The sequence below is a fragment of the Mercurialis annua genome, linkage group LG7, assembly GCF_937616625.2.
Source record: "Mercurialis annua linkage group LG7, ddMerAnnu1.2, whole genome shotgun sequence".
NCBI classification, from domain to species: Eukaryota; Viridiplantae; Streptophyta; class Magnoliopsida; order Malpighiales; family Euphorbiaceae; genus Mercurialis; species Mercurialis annua.
In genome coordinates this window covers 14,853,433-14,876,018 of record NC_065576.1, presented here as the reverse complement: position 1 = coordinate 14,876,018, position 22,586 = coordinate 14,853,433, and the positions used below count along the sequence as shown (strand labels likewise).

At 34.5% G+C, this 22,586-nt stretch overlaps 3 protein-coding genes across 3 annotated transcripts; 2 read left to right on the top strand and 1 right to left on the bottom strand.

Moving 5' to 3' along the window:
• Positions 1–6,397: 6,397 nt before the first annotated feature.
• On the top strand, positions 6,398–15,924 carry LOC126655914 (uncharacterized). Its single transcript, XM_050350283.2, has 18 exons — positions 6,398–6,641; positions 6,717–6,863; positions 7,226–7,316; positions 7,416–7,534; positions 7,754–7,947; positions 8,072–8,282; positions 8,504–8,741; positions 9,061–9,512; positions 10,118–10,241; positions 10,483–10,682; positions 10,809–11,159; positions 11,367–11,459; positions 11,552–11,770; positions 12,372–12,611; positions 14,367–14,576; positions 14,838–15,107; positions 15,208–15,411; positions 15,491–15,924. The coding sequence occupies exons 1-18, from the start codon at positions 6,495–6,497 to the stop codon at positions 15,641–15,643; spliced, it is 3,663 nt and encodes a 1,220-aa protein (XP_050206240.1). The 5' UTR covers positions 6,398–6,494; the 3' UTR covers positions 15,644–15,924.
• Positions 15,925–17,303: 1,379 nt separating this feature from the next.
• On the top strand, positions 17,304–19,013 carry LOC126656874 (uncharacterized). The gene is made up of 4 exons (XM_050351497.1): positions 17,304–17,492; positions 18,033–18,318; positions 18,405–18,818; positions 19,003–19,013. Exons 1-4 carry the CDS (start codon positions 17,454–17,456, stop codon positions 19,011–19,013), a joined length of 750 nt encoding a protein of 249 aa, XP_050207454.1. The 5' UTR covers positions 17,304–17,453.
• A 134-nt stretch (positions 19,014–19,147) lies between these two features.
• Positions 19,148–22,025, bottom strand: LOC126656873 (uncharacterized). Its single transcript, XM_050351496.1, has 7 exons — positions 21,553–22,025; positions 20,969–21,469; positions 20,661–20,884; positions 20,209–20,580; positions 19,846–20,120; positions 19,439–19,754; positions 19,148–19,350 (listed from the first exon to the last, which is right to left on the bottom strand). Exons 1-7 carry the CDS (start codon positions 22,023–22,025, stop codon positions 19,148–19,150), a joined length of 2,364 nt encoding a protein of 787 aa, XP_050207453.1.
• Positions 22,026–22,586: the final 561 nt, after the last annotated feature.

Below are 22,586 nucleotides of genomic sequence, written 5' to 3'. Positions count from 1 at the left end.
GGCATGCCTTAATAAGGAAATAAAGCGAGAGATGGTGGCAACAGAACTCCTAAAATGAGTAAAAGAATATAGAAAGCATAATGAAATCGGTGGCAAGAAAAGAAAAAATAAATATAAAGGCTGAAAGAAGATAAGAAACAAGAAATCAAATGAATTTTACCCAGAATAATAATGAAGATGGAGAAAGAAATCAATAAAAAGCACCACTTGAGATAATGGAGAACGAAGCGATGTAAAAATGAAGGAAAAGCACTCAGGCAAAACGAATGAATAAACCAAGAAGGTTCCGCCAAAAAAGAATAAGTCATGGCTTAACCAAGAAGAGACTTGCCTTAATAAGACTCGGTCAAAAAGAATAACCCAAGAAAAGAAAACTTGACAAAGATGACTCATCCAAAGAAGACTCATCCAAAGAAAAACCCCAAGAGGGAAAGAAGAGATAGGTCCGGCCGAATCCCGAAGAAAACCCCAAGTGGGAAAGAAGAGATAGATTCGGTCGAATCCTAAAGAGATAGATTCGGCCGAATCCAAAAGAGATAGACTCGGCCGAATCCCGAAGAAAACCCCAAAAGAGAAAGAAGAGATAGATTCGGCCGAATCCTAAAGAGATAGACTCAGCCGAATCCTGAAGAAAACCCGAAGAGGAAAAGAAGAGATAGATTCGGCCGAATCCTAAAGAGATAGATTCGGCCGAATCCTAAAGAGATAGACTCGGCCAAATCCTGAAGAAAACCCCAAGAGGGAAAGAAGAGATAGGTCCGGCCGAATCCCGAAGAAAACCCGAAGAGGAAAAGAAGAGATAGATTCGGCCGAATCCTAAAGAGATAGATTCAGCCGAATCCTAAAGAGATAGACTCGGCCGATCCTGAAGAAAATCTCAAGAGGGAAAGAAGAGATATGTCCGACCGAATCCCGAAGACAACCCAAAGAGGGAAAGAAGAGATAGATCCGGCCGAATCCTGAAGAAAATCCCAAGAGGGAAAGAAGAGATATGTCCGTCCGAATTCTGAAGAAAACCCTAAGAGGGAAAGAATGAAGAATGAAGTAGAAGTCAAATGCCCCATCATCAAGTATGGACTTTTGTCATACCCGATGGGGCCAATCCCCATCGTCTAGTATAGACTTTTTGTCATACCCGACGGTGCCAATCGCCCATTGTCAAGTACAGACGTTTGTCATACCCAATGGTGCGAACTATCTTTAATTCATACAACGCGACAAAGAAGAAAGAAATCGGAATAAATAAAGGCGAAACGCCAAAAAACCAGAGTATAGATTTACTCTAAAATAAGGGAGAAACGGCCAAAAAACCAGAGTATAGATTTACTCTAAAATAAAGGCGAAACGCCCAAAAAACCAGAGTAATGATTTACTCTAAAATAAAGGCGAAACGCCCAAAAATCAGAGTATAGATTTACTCTAAAAATAAAAGCAAAAAGCCAAAAACAGAGTTTAGATTAACTCTAAAGGCGAAATATCAAAGATCAAAATCAACTCGAAGCAAAATAAAGCGAAAGGCGAATCAACTAAATAAAGCAAAATAAAGCGAAAGACGAAACTCCAAGAAATAGAGGAATGTGAAAGAAAGAGAAACGCCGAAAAATAAGAGAAATGCGAAAAAAAAACAAAACTTCAATCAAAAGGAATGCGAAAGATCTCAAAACAGAAGACCGAGTCTAAAATGATTCGGGTAAAAATAAGGCCAAGTGCCAAAATAAGGAGACTCACTCAAATCAAAAGAAATAAGGCTACAGGCCCAAATCACGAATCACAGGCAACTCGCCCAAATCAGAGGAACAAATCTTAAAAAGGAAGGCAGTCCGCCCGAAAAGAATTAAAATCAAGAAAAATCGACGAAATAAATTGAAGACATGATCTCAAAAACGGGCATGAATACCCTTTGAGATCAGTGTATTTGTGGAGGAGATCAAAGAACTCATATCTTTCCAAAGAAGAAAACAAAACTCTCAAAATGAAAAAGAATTGCATAAAGGAAAACAAGAAGAGTCACATCGAAAAAACAATTACTCATTAAAAGAGTAAACATCAACTGACATTCAAAGATAACACCAAGATAAAGGTTTCACCCCTATAATGTTAGTTTCGCCAAAAATAATGGCATCGCCTAAATAAAAGAAAGTTGGAATAAAAGACTTCGATTAATGAAGATAAAGACAAGCACAAATAACACAAGAATGTTGTAATATGAAAATCAAGAAAAGAAGAATGAAGATCAAGAATAAGGAGGAATAAACAAGAAACTTAAAATCACAACCAACAAAGATCAAACATAGCAAATCAAATGGAAAATAAGGAGTAATGCGGCAGTAAAGAAGAATCGACCGAGTACTAATAAAAAAAGGTTCAAAACCCTGAAATAAAAAGAATAAAGGTTTCGTGCACAAAAGAAGGTTCACCCAAGATTAGGGAACACCCAAAGATAAGGGCTTCGCCCACTAATGAAGATTCGTATAGTATAAAAGCTTCACCAAATGATGAGAAGTCGTCGCATGAATTTTGCCTATAAAAACAATTAAAAGAAGACAATAAGTCTTGAGAATGAGTTTCGCCAAAGGGAATCGCCAAGGAGAATCTCAACAAAGAGGAAAAAGAATAAACAAATAAAAATTCAAAAGGCCGATGGATCGAATCACAAAATTGATTAGAAATGAGAAGACAATTGAAGAATTTTCAAGAATACAAAACAGTCAAAACATGAACAACGGAATACATGGAGATAAGGTATCAAAATAAATCAAAAAGATTCATCAAGAGTCTCGCCAAAAAAGAGGACTCGCCAAGGCGAAACTGAAATCAACAAAAAAAGCTAAAAATTAAACAAGGCATAAACACCTAGACATTAGCTTACTTGCGGGGGGATAATGATGGAAACCGGAATATTATGAGCCGAGTCTTGTGGGATTTGCCCACCGAGACGAATTTTGAGACTCATTGAAAAATCTGAATATGATTTAATACCTAAAATAAAGGAGATTCTAGAAGACTAATCTTATAGAAGAACAAGAAACACATTCCTAAATAGATTTACATGTCATCCCTTTCCTATTTGAATTCTAATACTAAATAGGAATTCCTTTTCTATTTAGATTCTACAAGATATTCTCACACTACCACTATATAAGGAGATTGAGGTATGCATAAAACACATGATTTCACAATAAATATAATTATTCTCCCTTAAACCTAAACTGACTTGAGCATCGGAGAGCTAATAGGACAAACCGTCCGATTAGCCATCTACACTGTTTTGCAGGATTAACGCCGTCGAGATGCCGGAATCCATCAATTATTAATTAGATTCCTTGATGCACGGGCTCACGACTAGTTTTATACGTGGGATTATTTTTAAATGTCTAATTTTATTTACATTTGTTTCACATACATAATTACCCTCGCTGTCCTAATTACAAACATATTTATAAAATATCTTATTATGTATAGAAGAATTCACTCATTTTAGATCATAATTTTTACATAGCCGCATTTATATCTCTTTGTCTATTTCTCTTCCCCAAAATTCTCTCCTATCTTTCTCTATTTCTCTCAACTTTCTCTTCCGTTCGTCTACGTCCACCGAACATCTGTTTCTTCCATCTCGTCATCTCGCGTCCTCCAGTGAATTTCTTGTCGTGTTTCTTGTTATCGCGTTTTTTTCGACGAATTTCTCATCGCTGCGGTTCTTCGATTGATTTCTCGTCATTGTATTTATTCCTATTGATTTCTCGATATTGTTTTTAGATTTTTTTGTAATAGTTTAGATTTTTGTGATTTGTAAATAGATTATTGTAGATCTATTATTATTTTATTTATAAAATTCTTCTATTATTCAAATAATTATTCTGTCTTTTTCTTGTTCATATATTTGTTCTTTTATTTTGATGCTGCTGATTTTGTAAATAACGAATGGATTTATGGTGTATTTGTAGTGTTTTTGGTGTATTTACGTTATAATGTATTTTTAGTGTACTTATAGTGTATTTCTAGTATATTTATGTTATATTGTATTTCTGGTGTATATATATTGTATTTCTAGTGTTTTTTATAGTGAATTTATGATGTATTTGTAGTGTTTTTATGGTATACACTGTAAAAATGCTATAAACACATTATAAAAACATTATAAAAACACTATAGATACACTAAATAAACACCATATATACACTATAAAAACACCATAATTACACTAAAAAAACACGATATAAAAACATCAGAAAAAGATTTCAAAAAAAAATCTAAAAGAAAGAGTAGAAATAAGTAAAAAATGGAAAAAAATATTTTAAATTTCTTAAAAAATTATTCTTAGTAAAAAAAAGGATACATTCTGTAATTATATTTAAAAATAATATAAAATTAAAAATAAAATATAAAACTAAATTTTCTTTTTATAAATTTAGAATAATACTAGCAAAAATGGCCAAGCGTTGCTTTGGCTTTTTCCGACCAATTAAATAATTAAATTTGAGTTAATATATTATATTTTAAGTAAATTCTTACTAATAAACATTTGAATTTTTAACACATTTTATTAAAAAATATTTAAATCGATAAGGGTTGCATTAATAAAAAATTATTAAACTAAAGTAAAAAAAATAAAAACAAAATTTACATACTACAAAATCTATTTAAGAGTATCATGTTTAAAATTGTTAATTTAAATTACATATTAAAGAAGTTAAAATCATAAAAGTATTGTAAAATGTATATTATTATAATCATAAAAATATTAATTAGTAAAAAATTATACATTAAAAATATATTATTTTTTGGAAAATAATATATTATTTGTTTATAATAATTTAATTATGGTGTTGAATTTTTTTTAAATTAATATTTGATGTTACTATGTAGATAATATTTATTTTATTTTAAATTCTTTTAACTAATATGAGAAATCAAGTTGCTAATATTAAAATTTATTTACATTTATTTTTGTGAAAAAATATATTTTCATTTTAGGAGCAGCATGTAATTTTTTTTATTCTTTACTTGTCTAAATTAATATTTATATATTATAGAATGATATCAAATTGAACCATTTTGGGTACAATTATTTTTTTATTTATTTCTTATTTTTAATATGTATTTAATTTAAATTGTACTTTATTTTTTAATTTTTTTGACAATTAAATAGTGATAGAAAACACTCGTGAATTAAAAAAGCTTTAAAAATAATAAATTATGATAAAATAAGCTGAAAAAGACAAATTACTGTGAAATTTTAATTTATAAAAAAAGGTAATGAAAACATTAGTCTCATTTGCCATTTTCATCAGTTCCAAAATAATAGTCATATTTAATTTTTTGTTGTGGTTATTTCTATATTACCTTTATATTGCCCTTATTTATGATATTATTTTTATTGGAATATTGTTAAGTGAAATACTTGAAAAACACAATGCATTAAATAAAATATTTAAAAAACTCATTTTGTTGATTTGTTTTAACTATAAAAATGGTTATAAATTATTGTCAGCATATTAATTTAATTTTTTACTTTTTAATAATTATTTAATATTTGGATTTCTAAAAATTGCACCATTATAAGTTAAAACTATATCAATAATATTTTTTAATATGTATGTTTTTAAGAATAGGATTATTATTTTGGGACGGAGTATATGTCTAATACGTATATCTTTTTTCTTATGTGTTTTTCCTGGTTATATTTGCACTTCCAATTTTATTGTAATTTATACTTTTACTATTATTCTGAAAATATGAAATGCATGAAAAGTTCATTAAGCCCGTTATTTGCCGAAATTATTTTAGTTACTTTCATCACTTTATCATAATTATTTAATAAAAAAATTATACAGTTCAAAATTAAAATTAAGTATTTTATAAATTTTAAGTTTTAAATTTACTGATGCATTCATTTTCTATAATAATTATTTTATCATTCCACAGTTATAGAATTTATGTATTTGGTACTATATCACTAAGATTTTATAATATTAAATATTAATTCTCTAAAAAATGAAATAATTAACAAATAGAATAAAAGAATTAAAATGTAATTTTTAATATATAAAATAACCAAATATATTATTATCCATCTAATTTGATTTATTAGGCGTTATTAGTAGAGATAATATTATAATAATCATTACCTAGTGTGTTTTGTTGACTTTAGTACTAACTACAGTTACACTCTATAATTTGATTTATTCTACTTTCTACATCTACTCTTATCCCAAGCCATTATCAATTTGATATTCCTATTTTAGCTTCTGCCGTTTGACTCCTCATGTCGTATGATTCTTAGCTTTAATGTATAGTATAATAGATACCCATAAAATTAAAATGGATCCTAAATGGATTACCCACACCCTACCCATTTAAACTCAACCCATACCCATTTAGATGGAGCCATACCCACACCCAGTGAGCACCCCTAGCAGCCAGTGGGCATCTCCTTTCCTCGTATACAATCAGAAAATTATTGGTAGGCTGTTCTCTTGAGTATCTGTAAGATGGGTACGGGCGGTGGCGGCAAAGAACAACCGCACAAGGCTCACAGGTCACGCCAGGCAGGTCCCAAGAAGAGGGCCAAATCCGATAAAAGGAAGAATTTTGACGACGATGCTTCAGTCGACGAAAAAAAGCAGCAAAACCCCAAGGTTCGTTTTCAATACCCTTAAATTTGTGTTTTATACAGAAATTTAGTGTGTTTTACAAGTGGGAAAACGGTGCAGGCTTTTGCTTTTAATTCAAGTGTTAAAGCCAAGAGATTGCAGTCTCGAACTGTCGAGAAAGAGCAGCGTCGCCTTCATGTTCCTACTATTGATAGGTCTTATGGCGAACCCGCTCCTTATGTTGTTCTCGTACATGGACCTCCCCAGGTATATGTTATTATTGGTTAACATATAACTGTTAATTGCCAAGGTTACGATTCAATTGAACTCTGTTTGGTCGGTTTTGATGCAGTCATTCAATTATTGCAACTTAGAATAAATAAAGCCTTTTGAAATTGTTAATTTCCGGTCAGGGTTTCTGCTACGTAGCATGGACATGGGCACGGTGAAATGGTGTTATTTTAAGGTTTTCTATGTGAAAAATGAAGTTTCATGTATGAAACGTGAAGAGTCCAAAATGTTTCCGATATAGGACACGTTAATTGAATGATGTGTCCGAGCTACCTAGGGTTTATGTGTTTCTTTGGTGTTCCCATGGCTCATTCATTTGGATGAATGTTGGGTGACAGGTCGGCAAGTCTCTGTTGATAAAATGTCTTGTAAAGCATTACACAAAACAAAATCTACCTGAAGTTCGAGGACCAATTACTATTGTTTCAGGTGTGTTCTCTTTCATTTTTCTATCTTTGATTACACTTTCCTTTATCTTTAGTTTGATTTCGATCTTTTCTTGTTTTGCTGACATGTGGGTTATATTAGGTAAGCAGAGAAGGGTTCAGTTTGTGGAGTGTCCAAATGATATCAATGGCATGATTGATGCTGCAAAATATGCTGATCTAGCTTTGCTATTGATAGATGGAAGCTATGGATTTGAAATGGTGAGATACTTAGCTTTTTATGTGATTCTTTGATGCTTTCTTTCTTTTCAATTAAAGTGTGGCATATTTTAACAATGGGCAAAATTATACTGTTAGACCTGGATATTACCTGTTTATTTGGTTGCTAGACTCAGTTTGTGAATTTTCCATTGCTACGCTATACATCATTTTGGATCCTAAATAAGGGATTCTCATTTTTATATCTATTTACTTTTGTAGGAGACCTTTGAATTTCTGAATATTTTGCAAGTACATGGATTCCCAAAGGTTATGGGAGTCCTTACTCACCTTGACAAATTCCAGGATGTCAAAAAGCTTAGGAAAACAAAGCAAAGGCTCAAGCATCGCTTCTGGACTGAAATATATGATGGTGCAAAATTGTTCTACTTGTCTGGTCTTATACATGGGAAGAAGTGAGTATGACAACTATGAGCTCTGTTACATTGCATGCATCATTCCTTTGTTGAAAAAACAGCGTCTTCACTATTTTTTATAAATATGACTGCTCTCATTTTCTTGGTTTATCTGAATCAACAGGTATCCCGACCGTGAAATTCACAATCTTGCACGGTTTATTTCTGTCATGAAGTTCCATCCATTATCTTGGCGAATTTCTCACCCTTATGTTTTAGTAGATCGTTTGGAAGATGTAACTCCTCCTGAACAAGTGCATATGAACAACAAATGTGATAGAAATGTTACACTTTATGGGTATTTGCGGGGTTGTAATTTAAAAATGGGTTCCAAGGTAATTCATTTATTCCATGTCATTCACAAATGAATAGTCTTGTCAGAACATGGATTAGCATGTCCTGGATGCATAAAGCCCACTTGAACAACCTATTTTTCCTAATTGAGATAATCAACTTTTCAAGTCTTATATTCTAGTCATTACAGCTTATTCGTTTTTTGTTGTGATTTTCCCCCATAAAGTTTTATTTGTTATCTAATAATCATTCTGCAAACCAGGTGCATATTGCTGGTGTTGGCGATTATAGTTTGGCTGGTGTCACCGCGTTGTCTGATCCATGCCCTCTACCATCAGCTGCAAAAAAGAAGGGACTGAGAGACAAGGAAAAATTATTTTATGCACCCATGTCTGGCCTTGGGGATCTCCTGTATGACAAGGATGCTGTCTACATAAACATTAATGACCACTTTGTTCAGTTTTCTAAAGCAGAAGAAAATGGAGGAACAAAATGCAAAGGTTCGCAATTTGATACTGTGTGTTTTCCATCTCTTGCTTGTTGGTGAGGCTGTCAGTTAACTTCTTTTTAGGACGTGGACTTTTGTTGCATTGTGCTTTTGAAAATTCCTCAGCTATATCTCCTGCTAATCATTTTTATGCGCACACACATACATACATATATATTTTGAACATTTATGATTCATATATATTTTAAGTATTTTTCTTGTGAAATATAAGATATGTCGCATCTAGGTGCAGCTGTGTATATCAAGTTGCTTATATGTGATTCTCTGTTAGTGCAAATTGTATTTCTAAGTGTCTATGCTCTTGCTTGTAGGAAAGGATGATGTGGGTGAGGCTTTGGTAAAATCATTGCAGAACACCAAATATTCGATTGATGAGAAATTGGAGAATAGCTTTATATCCCTTTTCAGCAGGGCCGGTATGACTGGAGCGGAAACTCAGAATGATGTAAAAGATAAGAACAAACAGCAGAGACGTGATATAGAGCCTTTGGAGCAGAGTGAGTTTGAGAAACAAAATGAACCCAATGGGTCAAAAGAAGAAATCGACGGGGACAGTGATTCAGAATCTTCTGATCAAGATGAATTGGCTGAAAGAGATGCTCTAATGAATAGAGAAGACGAAGTTTCTGATGAGGAAGATGCTGATGTATCAAATCATCGGGCTAATTCTAAAGATCATGTGAAGGAACAAGTTGAATTTCATGAGGGAAGATTCAGAAGAAAAGCGACGTTTGGAGATGACTCTGCTCAGAATGGTCTGGAGGTATTTATTGCTGTTACTAGATTCATTTATTGGAAGAACTATGATATAAGAGAAAGGTTTAAACAATTTTACAATTTCTTTACTTAATAGTTTTTGTCAAATATTTTATTGTTTAGGCATGCATGGGTTAGTGCCTATGCCTTGAAGCAACATTTATATTTATGGTTGTCAATAGGATTCTATGAGTGGCTGTCTACTCTTTTGTTTTTCTTCCTGCATGATGTTTCTGTATTGATTCATACATTCCCCTGTACAGACTTTTGCTGGCTTTTTTCTCAGTGCAATTTTTTTCTTTTCTTCTTTTGACCTTAATAACACATAGAATTTGGTAGGTAATTTCTGTAATTCTGAAGTGTTTTTGTGTATAATTAATTTTTTGTTGTAGGAGATGGCTATCAAAACAATTTTATGATTAAGAAAAGAAAAAGGAACTTTGAACTTGAACTATGATCTTAACAGTTTCAGAATGTATCCCTTTTGGTAGATGCTTTGGAACAATTCTTTCTCTCTCTCTAAGTATGAAATTTCATTGTGCAACATAGTGTGTAAATGTTAAATTGTAACTTATTTAGTTTTGCGCAATTCTAAATCATGCACTACTACAGGACTCCGAAGATGGGAGTGAAGATAATGAGGATGATGACAGCGATGATGATAATGATATGGTTGATCAATCAAAGTCTGATATTAATATTTCAGAGGAAGACGAAGACGATGAGGACACTGATGGTATCTTCCGATCTCATATGTCTTCTGATATTAGATTATACATTTTTCCTACAGGGACAAATTATAGTCATATGAATTTAAGAAAAAGGGATGTGATGGGTATTAGGAACATTTTTATTATAACAAGTATTCCCTTAAGTTTATAGAGATAATGTATTGAAATGGTTCAGCCATTAGATGGGCTTCTTTTTGCTTCTGAAGTTCTTGTGAATTTATTTCCTTTTATTTCTTGTGCTCTTAGATGATGATGGCCTGGGCAATGTATCGAAGTGGAAAGAATCATTGCTTGAAAGGACTAGGTTGAAAAGAAATATTAACCTTATGCAACTTGTATATGGGAATTCCACATCAACGGCTGTTATAAAGGAAGATAGGGACATCAGTGAGGATGAGGAAAGCGAGGGAGATGACTTTTTTAAGCCAAAAGGGGAAGGAAATAAGGTTTGACCATGCTTTATGCGTTAGCACTATTTTCTATATAAAGTTTTTTACTCTTGAGAATGCGATGATGTGATGTGATACCTTTCCATCTGTAACATGAAAGCTTCTTGGCTTCATCTGCTGCAGAAAATGAAAGAATTATTGGATGGTACAATTATAAATACTGAGGATTGTTCCAAATTTACTATGTATGCTGATCTCAAGAACTGGGAAGAAGAAGATATTTATGAAAGTATTCGTGATCGTTTTGTTACTGGTGACTGGTCAAAAGCTGCCAAAAGAAATCAACCTTCTGAAGCTAATACTGAAGAAGATGATGAGGTTTATGGTGACTTTGAAGATCTAGAAACAGACAAGAAATATAAGGGCCATTTAAAAGATGAATCTGTCAATAACGCTATGGAAGAAGATAAGCATCTGGCTGAGGAGCGAAGGCTAAAAAAGCTTGCTCAGCGTGCAAAGTTTGATGCTCAATATCCTTTTTTATATTAGAAATCCATTATAATTGTTGCTTATATCTCTTTATCATTTTATAGATGTCTCATTCTTTACCTCGTCTCTTGATCTTGTTTTTTACCATTAACTGTTTAAATGCTGTTTTACTAGTTTCTGTTAGTTTATTTTTTTAATGATGGTATATAACCTAGAAAATGGGTTTTGTCACCTTAATTTGGATTTACATATAATGGATCTGAATCACTAGAGGAGGAAGTTGATGAGAAACAGGGAGCTAAGTTTCACAGAGCACAAGGCAATGAAAGTGGTTATTTTGATAAGGTGTGCTTTCTGTACCATATTATGGCCAATATGTCCGTATGAGTAAAGATGGATAGGTTTTCTTAACATGGTTATTATGCTTGATTTTTCAGTTAAAAGATGAGATTGAGCTCCAAAAACAAAGAAATATTGCTGAACTCGGTGAGCTGGATGAGGTTACTCGATTAGAGGTTGAGGGCTTCCAAACTGGGACATATGTTAGATTGGAGGTTCATGATATTCCTTATGAAATGGTTGAACATTTTGACCCTTGCCACCCTATTCTGGTTGGAGGAGTTGGTTTTGGTGAGGAGAATGTTGGATACATGCAGGTTAGCAAATACTGAATTTTCTTTTTCCTCTTTTTTACCTTTTTTGTAAATTGAATGGTTTTAAATTTTTAATAACTCCTCTTGGTTATTTTCTGAAATCGCCGTCGTTACATTTGCGTGCTATTTGGTCCAGAATGTTGTGCCCTGACTTGGTGGAAACTGAATTTAACTGCTTGTTGTTGAAGGAAAGACCTACCATGGATGCTGTCCTCTTACCCTCGAAAAATAATAATCAGAATTTTAATCATTTTTCTCCTTGTACTTGAGAAAGAAAGATAAAATATTCTGCTTCAATTGAGTTAAGCAATTTGTAAAAGATAGTGTGGAAACGTCTAAGTACTTAAGATGCTAAAGCATTGGTGCAAAGATGAAACTAGAAATAGCTTAAAGAATCTCAGTTTATGACAAGCGGTTTTAATTGACCTGAAACATAGCTGTAATATATGTCGAGTTGATCCTTTTTTTTGGTATATTGTAATGCAAATTGACTTTGAAGAAAAAATCATCTACATTACATACTTGCACCCTACACTAAGTTTGGTAGTTGATTTCCTAACCTTTCATGATAAGGCTGTAAAATATTTCTAATTTTTTCATCCAGGTTAGATTAAAGCGTCACAGATGGCACAAGAAGGTGCTCAAGACAAGGGATCCTATAATTGTGTCTATTGGGTGGAGGCGTTACCAGACTACTCCTGTCTATGCAATTGAGGATCGCAATGGAAGGCATCGCATGCTCAAGTACACTCCAGAACATATGCATTGTCTTGCCATGTTTTGGGGTCCACTTGCTCCTCCTCACACTGGGGTGGTCGCTGTCCAAAATTTATCAAACAATCAGGTAACACTTGGTTTCCTTATATTGGGCAACTTATTTCCTCACAAGTTTGGATGTTGAAAGTGCACATAGTACATCTAATTTAAGTCTTGTCATTTTTCTAGAGTATTTAGTTGTTGTGGGGAATGGGGATCTGAATAAAGTCTGTTTTAAAGAATCTTATTTTTTCTCCTTTCCTGTGGGAATGTACTAATTAATATATTTTGAGTTATGGAATGGATTTAAATAATTGCCGTTACGTAACGTAACGGCCGTTATTTACAGGTTTTCAGACCCTCCGTTACCTTTATAACCGATATGGAACGGTTAAAAAAAAAATTGTAAGACAACGGCCGTTACCTCCATTACTTGAAGGTAACGGCCGTGTTGTTGTACCGTTACCTTGTAATGGTCTGAAAAGTAAAATTTAAACAGAACAAGAGGAGAAGGACATAAATCTTCATCGGAGGACAGCTCAGTGGCAGCTCCGGCCTCCTCTTTTTGGTGCTTTCATTTTCTTTCTCAGATTCTCACTCTCCCAGTAAAAGATTTAATAACTTTTCCCAAGGTCAATTTACACTACTCGTGACACATGTAGGGCTCCCCACCTTGCATGTTATTAGTGCATTATCTTTGTTAATTCATTAGTTAAAACATATATTTAAATTAAAAAAATTAAATTCAAATCTATCAATAAATATTAATAAAATAATTATTTGAAAAATACATATAAGTAAGCAAACATAACACTTTCTTATCTTTTTCTATTTATTTTAATAATCTAAATTTCAAATAATAATACATCAAAATCTTTTTCCTTTTTCTTTAGAAAATTCAAAACCAAATAACTAACATGAAAAAAAATTCATTAAGCTAACATGTTATACTCCTTAAAAAAACTAAAATATTTATGTGATTTTTAAAATTTAAAAGATTAACTGATTTTTAGAAAAGTATGTTGTAATTGTAATATAATCATGAATAAAGTCTGTATACTTTTACAGTTCTTTTTATTAGATAAAATGTCATTCTAATTCTTTCAAAATCTATTAGTTCTGTGTACTTTACAATTTTTTTTTTAAAAAATTGCGCTCCAGTAGACCGTTGCACAACGTTATGGCCGTTACCAATCCGTTACCGTTATGTAAAGCCGCGACCGCGACTGCGGCCGTTACCGCGATTTAAATCCATAATATGGATCCTATTATTTTATAGAGGTTACACTTAGTGTTGGCATGCTTTTGCAAACTTTAATCTTATTTTATAACATGTGGGGATGGAACTGCGTATACTAGTTAATATGACATGAATTTGCATTGTGACTTGAAGTTTAAAATTTTGGGATGAAGGATAAAATCCCACTGCTGTAGAACTCCTAATTATTTTGGAGTCATCTGGACTGTGGTATGAATAGTTATATAAATTTTTTGGTGCATTCATCTTGAGCTTTACACTTGTTGGTGCGGATTCACATTGCAGGTTGTTGCTTATAAGTTATAACTTTTTTAGCTGCTGAAAATTTTATCTTTGTTCAATCATTGAGGCTCAATTTTTTTTTTTGACTGCATGCTTTAGCAAATGTATGCTTCACTTTGTTAAAGGTTTGTGAAATGGAAGGGAGTGAGATTTAATTTTTGATTTCTAGACTTCTGTTCACATTTTATTTCTGTTAGGACTTCACTGTTTGTTTAATGCTAAAATTATCATAATTATCATGTGGTTTCTTGGCTTAATTCTGTTTTCAACTTTCAGTCTTAAGAGATTCTGATTTGTTTTTAGGCAGCATTTCGGATAACTGCAACTGCAGTTGTACTTGAGTTCAACCATGCTGCAAAAATAATGAAGAAAGTCAAGTTGGTTGGTTACCCATGTAAGGTCTTCAAAAAAACTGCACTTATTACAAATATGTTCACTTCAGATCTTGAAGTAGCTCGGTTTGAGGGTGCTGCTGTTCGCACTGTCAGCGGAATACGAGGGCAGGTGAAAAAAGTAAGTATTTTTTTCCTTTTAGGATTCTTATTATAATTTCTGCAGTTCTTTTCCTTGGTTAGTTGGTGGAATCAATTGAGCAGAAAATTGGTAGGAATTTAACTACAATGTTAAAAGGGCAAAGTACTTGGTATATCTCTACTAACACATACCATATTGAAAATTATTGTTTATACTTTATATGAGGTAGTAGTGGTGGATAAATGAATGGTCTTGCATGCTGTTTAAGGCAGGTTTATTAGTTGGTATTATTTTGGGCAGGTTGCAAAAGAAGAGATTGGCAACCAACCCAAAAAGAAGGGAGGGGCAGCACGGGAAGGAATTGCCAGGTGCACCTTTGAGGACAGGATTCTGATGAGTGACATTGTATTTTTGCGGGCGTGGACTCAAGTTGAAGTTCCTGAATTCTATAACCCAATGACAACGGCATTGCAACCTCATAATAAAAGCTGGCAAGGGATGAAAACTGTGGCTGAGTTAAGGAGGGAAAACAGTATTCCTGTTCCTGTTAACAAGGACTCGTTGTACAAGGTTTGAGATTTGACCCTTGCTATATACTCTGCTATCTTATTTTCTTAATGTTACTGTTTTTGGATATCGGTTATAATGTTACTGTTTCTGTTTTGAACAGCCAATTGAAAGAAAGGCGAGGAAGTTCAATCCATTGGTGATATCCAAGTCATTACAGGCAGCACTCCCATTTGCATCGAAGCCAAAAGATATACCTGGTCGGAAACGACCCAATCTTGAAAGTAGAAGAGCTGTTGTGATGGAACCTCGAGAACAAAAGCTTCATGTTGCTATTCAACACCTTGAAAGAATTAGAGCTGAAAAGGTATGCACTTGGAATCAGCATTATTGACGTGTTTATCGAGTGTTAAGTGCATTAGTTTCAAAGATATGTTGTTTTGCAGACTAAGAAGCGAAAGGTTAACGAAGAGCGGAAGAGAAAAGAATACGAGGCGCAAAAAAGCAAGGATGACGAAATATCAAGAAAGCGGCAGAGAGAAGAAAGACGGGACAGATATAGGATACAAGACAAAGCAAAAAAGAAAAGAAGCCGGTAGTAGTAGGGGTCTATTGAATAGTATGTAGAAACATTTTTCTGTCGGTGCATAACATTTCCGATACTACAATTTTTATGCAATCTGACTGTAAGCATCACAGATGAGTGAAGTTTGGTGTTATGAGTAGGCATGCACCTCGAATGTTTTTGTTCTAATTTTTGATCGATTGGCCCTAATTTTGGAGAACAAGGGGAGTAGCAGGAAGATATCTGATATTTGCTGCTTTGTAACATTTGTAACCTACGTATCATTTCATTTTTGGCAATATTTTTATTTTTTTATTACTAGTTTATTTTGAGTTTTTCGTAAATGTTTATATTATTTTGTTAATATAAATGCATTTCTAATTGTTTTTTGATATTACTTAATAAAAATTAATATTCAACAAATTTGCACTTTATTCCATATCAAAGCAGCAAATGCCAACATGGCCAAGTCATTGCAGAATATCACTATACTCTCCAAATTATAGTTTAAAAATCATCATTTCATTTCAATACCAAATTTATGAAAAACAACACATTTTAAAATTCAAAACTTTTATCCTTTCTCTCTTTAAATGGCAAATGGGTGAGTATGGGTAAAAAATTTATAAGTAGAGTTATAAATTGGTAGGGTGGTGTTTGATAAAGCTACAAATTAGGCATCGGATTTTAAGTGCTGAAAATAATAATTGTTGATTTTTTAAGTACTAATATTAAATAAGTTTGTTTGATAACTGCAATTGCTAAAAATTATTAAATATATATATTACATTTTTGAACATTAATTATTTTAAAAAGGTTTAATGTCAAAAAAAATCACGAACTTTACACGTTTTCTCATTTTAATCACGAAGTTTAAATTTTTTCATTTTCATACACGAACTACCACTTTTTCCCAAATTCATACACGGTGCTGAGGTGGCACTCATTCATTGGTGTAAAATGACCGCCACCTCAGCGAATTACACCAATGGAGGCGTGACACCTCAGCACCGTGCATGAATTTGAGAAAAAGTGATAGTTTGTGCATGAAAATGAGAAAATTTAAAGTGCATGATTAAAATGAGAAAACGTGTAAAGTTCGTGAATTTTTATGACATTACCCCTTTTAAAAATAAGGGATTTTTATACAAAATACTGTTTTTTTTACAACGTTTACTTTTATAACATCAATCGTTACATTTCACAACAACTTTCTTTCCTTTTATACTATTTTAAAAAAAAACTTTACTTTCTATACTAACTTCAATTTTCCACCATTTTCTTTCATTATTTTTAATTTATTTTCACCATTGTATTTCTACACTTAATATTTATAATATATTTAATTTTTAGATTTTTTATGACTTTTTTTGACTGTTGACATTTTTCGTCAGTTTCTATCAACATAATATCAACACAATATCAACAACATTAATAAAATGGCTAATATTAATTTTTAAATCTTTTTTATATTGATTTTTACTTTTAAATATATTTTTATTTTTTGCTCATTTTAACCAGTATTTGTTATTTACCGCATATTTATTTTCATATATCAACATAAAATCAACACAAGACCAACCAATAATCAACATGTAATCATTTAATTAATTTAAATCTTTAAAAAAAATTACATTAATTTTTATTTTTAGCATTATTTCAATTAAATTTTTAGTATTTAATTTTAGTTTCTGGATTGCTATTCGCCGCCCCTTTTTACTTAGCACCGCACAGGCACATTACATATTTGCCCTTTTCACATTTTCAATAGAAAACCAATTCATAAAAAAAAAACTAAATCCTCTCAACTCATTCAACTTTTCACAAATTCATATTTTACGAAAATGTCGGATTTGGAACGAGATAGAAATCGACAACCTCCGGTAAGTATTTTTTTTTATTAATTTCGGTTTTTTTTTTTAAAAAACAATTAAAAAAATAGAAAACGGGATTTCACGTCCCCTCTTCCGGAGGGGACGCCGGAAACCGGCGTCCCCTCTTCCGGAGGGGACGTGAAATCCCACGTTCCCTCCGGAAGAGGGAACGTGGATTTCCCACGTTCCCTCTTCCGGAGGGACGTGCGGCGTCCCCTCCGGAAGGGGGGACGCCGAAAACGGCGTCCCCCCTTCCGGAGGGGACGCGTCCCCTCCGGAAGGGAGGACGCCGTTTCCGGCGTCCCCCCTTCCGGAGGGGACGTGGGCGTCCGGCGTCCCCTCTTCCGGAGGGGACGCCGGACGCCCGTTCCGGAATTTAATATAATTTATTTTTTTTTTTAAAAAAAAAATAAATTTAAATCTAATTAATTGTTTTTTTAAAATAAAAAACAATAAAATAAATAATTATTTGAAATAAATTAAATAATTTTACAAATTTATTTAATTTAATATATATTATTTCTATAATTTAAATTATTATAATTGCAGGGCAGAAAGCGTATGGGGAAGACGTTTTTGGCCCCAGAATTAGGGGGATCGGGAGCCCGTCACGTTACGACGCGTAAAGTTTCTGCCTCGGCTCGACGGAAGAAACAAGCGCATACTTCTCCCGATGAGGTCCGCATTTCTGTTGAGGATCTTAGAGAGTCTGATGATTTTGTGAGCTCAGAGGACGAGCCAGAGGACGAGCCAGAGGACGAGCCAAGTGAAAAAATTTACATTTCTAAACGGAAAAAGGGTGCAGGTGGTCGGTTCGTTGGCGACTCGTCATCAGGTAAATATAATTAAATGATTATAATTAATTTAATAATATTGTTAAAAAATTAAATGTAATTTAATTATGTTTACTGTTACTTTCAGGGTCGAACAGACGACCTGAAGAGGTTGACGTGTGGACCGTTACTGGTCCAGTACCTGGTGGACCCGAGGATGACACTGTTATTCCTAGTTTTCTCGGGCATGTCGCTTCTCGGCTATGGGATGGGGCGGACAGAGGCGTGCTGAAGTGTCAGACTAGACATGGAGCTCTGAAGAAGCTGAGACAGTGGTATGAGACGGCCTCAGAGGAGGTTAAGGTGCTGATAGACGGGACTGAGATATCACATCTCCCGTTTATCATGTTTGATCATCTGGATATCCCGCTCCTTTCTGCATTTGTGGAGCGATGGCAGCCAGATACAAACTCTTTTCACATGCCATTCGGGGAGATGACCATCACATTACATGACGTGTGGCATATTCTTCGGATTCCAGTTGCTGGGGCTATGATTTCAGGTGCGATATTCTGTTATATTTTTTACATTTAATAATTCTTTAATTACGTGTCATTATTATGTTAGGTAAATTTAATGTTATTTAGAATAAGTTAATTGTTTTAGGTTATTTAATAAAATATTTAGACAAATTAGTTGTTTAATGTGGATTGTGTTTTGGTTTGCCAATTGTAATTTCTTTGCAGGACTTCCCTGAAAAATGGGTGATGCTCATTTTTAGGGGAAGTGCTGCCCAATTTTTTCTAGAAATTTACTGTACATATTGCGTGATATTAATTTAAATTGCGAAATTATGTTTTCAGGTCAGCCGAACAAGGCTCAGCTGATGGCTTACTGCGTACAGATTTTAGGTATTTCACCAGAGGATCTGGTGAGTAAGACGAGCAAGCATTTTGCCCAGGGAGGTGTGCTGATTGAGTCGATCATCAGCTTATGTAGGCGTGACCGTACTGCAGAGGTGGAGGCAATAGCCTGGATCTGGTTGACGTTAGGTTGCACTCTATTCACTGACAAGAGTGGCCATCGGATTAGACCTGCAACCATATGGGAGGTGCGGGAAGGAGTCACAGATACGAGTAAATTACCGAATAAACATTTTACAATCAACTCAATCTGCCATACCTATCAAACTATCCCATTGCTCTCTCCTATTAGCATATAAAGTATGCCAAGACTGAACAGTATGGTCCCTATGCTGGAACCACAGGGTGGGAATTGGTGGGACAGGAAAATTATCCTGCAGATTCAACCTAACAAAATGTGCGCGCCCACTAATATACAATATCACTATCTCCTTCGATGGTCGTGAGTGAACCTCAGAGGAATGCAAAGGCAGAACAGTAAACGAAGAGAACCGCGTCTGTTGTAGCGTCCCGCCTTGTATGTAAATAACAGCTGCATTGAAGATAGTGGCAATAGGGAACAAGTCATCCAATACCTGCATCCATTTAATAAGTCAGAATATAAATATCATTTTTTTAAAAAAATATAATAACTTTGTGATAAATTTATATAATTCAATTAAATACCTGCATCCAGTAGCTAGGGCCACACTCTCCGCCTTCCCAGCTAATACGTGTAATGGCCGCTTGCAACCCATCAATGAAAATACCCTCGTATCGATAAGGGTGGGCGGAGATTTCGTTTGCAATGTTCATTCTAGTCATTCCCCACATCTTCTCGTCACCATATATGTGGTCTGCCACCACGCGAAATCCACAGTTGCCGTCTACACGCACGTCCACAAGCTCGTCAACGAATGGTAAAAGGAATCCTGGAATAACCTCCGCATTTTGCAAACCAGCTGCGGGAAATAAAAAAAATATTATTATAAATAACAAGGATACTACTACAGTAGACGTACATAACGAATATTAGTGGATGATAATTACCTGACGCGGATGTACGATTTTTCTGAGCTTTGGAAGATTTAGGACGACCAGGTACACGGTCCTTGTACTCATGACGACTCGGATCCCGCTTCGTTGATTTGCTCCCCTTTGGTCGACCTCTGACATTTGTTTTAACTTCTGGTTCCATGTAGCCTAAGTCTTCGGGGTGAAGTCGCTCTCGAACAATACGAGAAATATCACGCAACACTGAAGGATCCTTAGTCATGACCTCGTCGGCGACCTCGTGAAAATACTGATGTTCCTCAGTCTGAAAACCAGCAAAATCGGGTTGCGCAGATGTGTCCAACCCATCGCCGAGAATAACAAGTTTCGTCCAAAACGGGTGTATACTGTCAAGGCTGATCGGGTTACCTACAAATAACACATATTAGCTTTCAATAACAATATTAATATTTTTAATATTAGTATTCAATGAAAGTGGTGCGTGATACCTGAATCGACCACCGCTCGCAGCTCACATGCACAGGGGATCTGATGTGTTGATCTAACCACACAACCACAGCGATCGTAGACATCGGTACTCAATTCTCGCATACGCCTTAGTTCTTTCGATATTAAATCCAGACAGTAATGCGACACTCTGCATGAGAGCTTGTCAAATGGAAAACCGCGTCGATGTACGCCAATAGTCCGTCTGGAGTCCTCAAGTGTTTTGCTGCAGTAATTTTAAAACATTTATGTTAATAACAATGACAACATAGTTTGTATAAGTACTAATATTACTCGAGAAGAATGTTACCGGATATCTATCAGCTGCGACTGTATAACTTTGTCGACCTTCGTCCAGACTGTGTCCAGAGCACCGGTGCTGGAGTTGAGCCACTGCTTAAGCTGAGCATGTGCGCTCTCGACTCTACATGTGGTGGTGTTTCCAAAATGTAGGACTAAGTCCGTCCAGCAAGATACGAACTTCTCTCTGTGTCCCAGCCAAGTCCCCTCAATGTACTGTATCAACCCTGGAAAACCTTTAAACCGATCTCTGAAGTGCTCCACAGCTATGTTATATTGATCAAAACTTGGCGCTCTGATAATTTTCTTCCATGTACTATTCTTGAAAATTTCAGCAAACTCTTGGTTTTTCCCACTAATTCTGTACACTCTATCTTCTACGTCCTTATTTATGTGCCACGTACATAGTAGATGAGAAGAACGTGGGAAAACCTCTGACACTGGTCTCATAAGCCCCAATTCTCGATCAGTAAGAATAGCGCTCGGATGAATATGTTCCCCAATCAAGCACCTGCATTATTGCCCGATGATTTAATAAGTAATTTGAATTTGAATATCATTAAAATATCAAATAACATAATTATAATTAAATACCTCAGTCTCTCCAATACCCATCTGTAGCTCCCTTCAGTCTCATCCTTCATAATTGCATATGCAATTATGAAGTTCTTGTTGCAAGGAGTCATTCCAATAATCTCAAAAAAAGGCAGCTTGTACTTGTTCGTCTTGTACGTGGAGTCCATGCCGATGATCCAGTAGTACGTACGAAGTAGTCTCACTGAATCAGGATGAGCCATGAAAATATGGGTCAACACACCTGTATCCTCCTCAGCAAGAGTCCAGTGTACATAATCATTTTGCTGAGCCATGTGATAAAATTGCCCAACCACATCTCTACCCTCAAAGCTAGACTTTCTGAAAGTCTGTCTATAGTTATACACTTGCTTTATTGTAGGGTTGTCAGATGGTATTTTTTCTTTTAAAGCTGCCATGATAGAACACGGCTTCGCTTGTGCCGCACTCATATCTCGCACAATTTCTTTCGCCTCGCCACTCAGCCCACTCATCTGACGGTATCCTTCAGGATACACAGCTAGAGCATGGTTGTGTGTACTCGAAATACCAGGATCTGTAAGTATAAACCATGCAGTCTTTCCTAATTTGACAATAATTTTAAATTTGCACTTACACGCTTTTGTCTTCGTATTTTTCCGTACGAAGGAATCAGAATCTGTGAATGAACCTCTGTAACGCTCACCCCGAGCACATCGTAGAAGCTTCTTTTTCCCCTCGTTCTTATGCGACGAAATGACTAATTCAAATCCAATCTTTATAGCAGTACTCTTAGCCCAAGTAATTGCTTCAACATCACTATCAAACCCATGATCTAGCTTAAACCAATCGCTGTAATCAATTCCATCACCGCCATAATCTTCTAAATCAACCTGCAAAACATAAATACTTACGTTTAACAAATCGAAATAATATGTAATAAAAAGTCGTAATAATATGGAATAAAAAATTACTGTAATTATTAAAAAAATTAATTTCAACGTTTTTTTTAGCATCAATTAATTTCCGGCCGCGACGTTTCGGTCGCGGCCGGAAAAGGGGACGCCGGCGTCCTC

Excerpts from the sequence above, each read along its gene's own strand:
- LOC126656874 (XM_050351497.1), top strand. The coding sequence starts at position 17,454 with ATGTCGGATTTGGAACGAGATAGAAATCGACAACCTCCG. Across the intron at positions 17,493-18,032 it reads ATAGAAATCGACAACCTCCG|GGCAGAAAGCGTATGGGGAA; the intron begins GTAAGTATTTTT and ends TTATAATTGCAG. Across the intron at positions 18,319-18,404 it reads CGTTGGCGACTCGTCATCAG|GGTCGAACAGACGACCTGAA; the intron begins GTAAATATAATT and ends TGTTACTTTCAG.
- LOC126656873 (XM_050351496.1), bottom strand. The coding sequence starts at position 22,025 with ATGAGTGGGCTGAGTGGCGAGGCGAAAGAAATTGTGCGAGATATGAGT. Across the intron at positions 21,470-21,552 it reads TGGGTATTGGAGAGACTGAG|GTGCTTGATTGGGGAACATA; the intron begins GTATTTAATTAT and ends GCAATAATGCAG. Across the intron at positions 19,755-19,845 it reads GCCCTAGCTACTGGATGCAG|GTATTGGATGACTTGTTCCC; the intron begins GTATTTAATTGA and ends AAATGGATGCAG.
- LOC126655914 (XM_050350283.2), top strand. The coding sequence starts at position 6,495 with ATGGGTACGGGCGGTGGCGGCAAAGAACAACCGCACAAGGCTCACAGG. Across the intron at positions 7,535-7,753 it reads GAAGCTATGGATTTGAAATG|GAGACCTTTGAATTTCTGAA; the intron begins GTGAGATACTTA and ends TTACTTTTGTAG. Across the intron at positions 15,412-15,490 it reads AAAGAATTAGAGCTGAAAAG|ACTAAGAAGCGAAAGGTTAA; the intron begins GTATGCACTTGG and ends GTTGTTTTGCAG.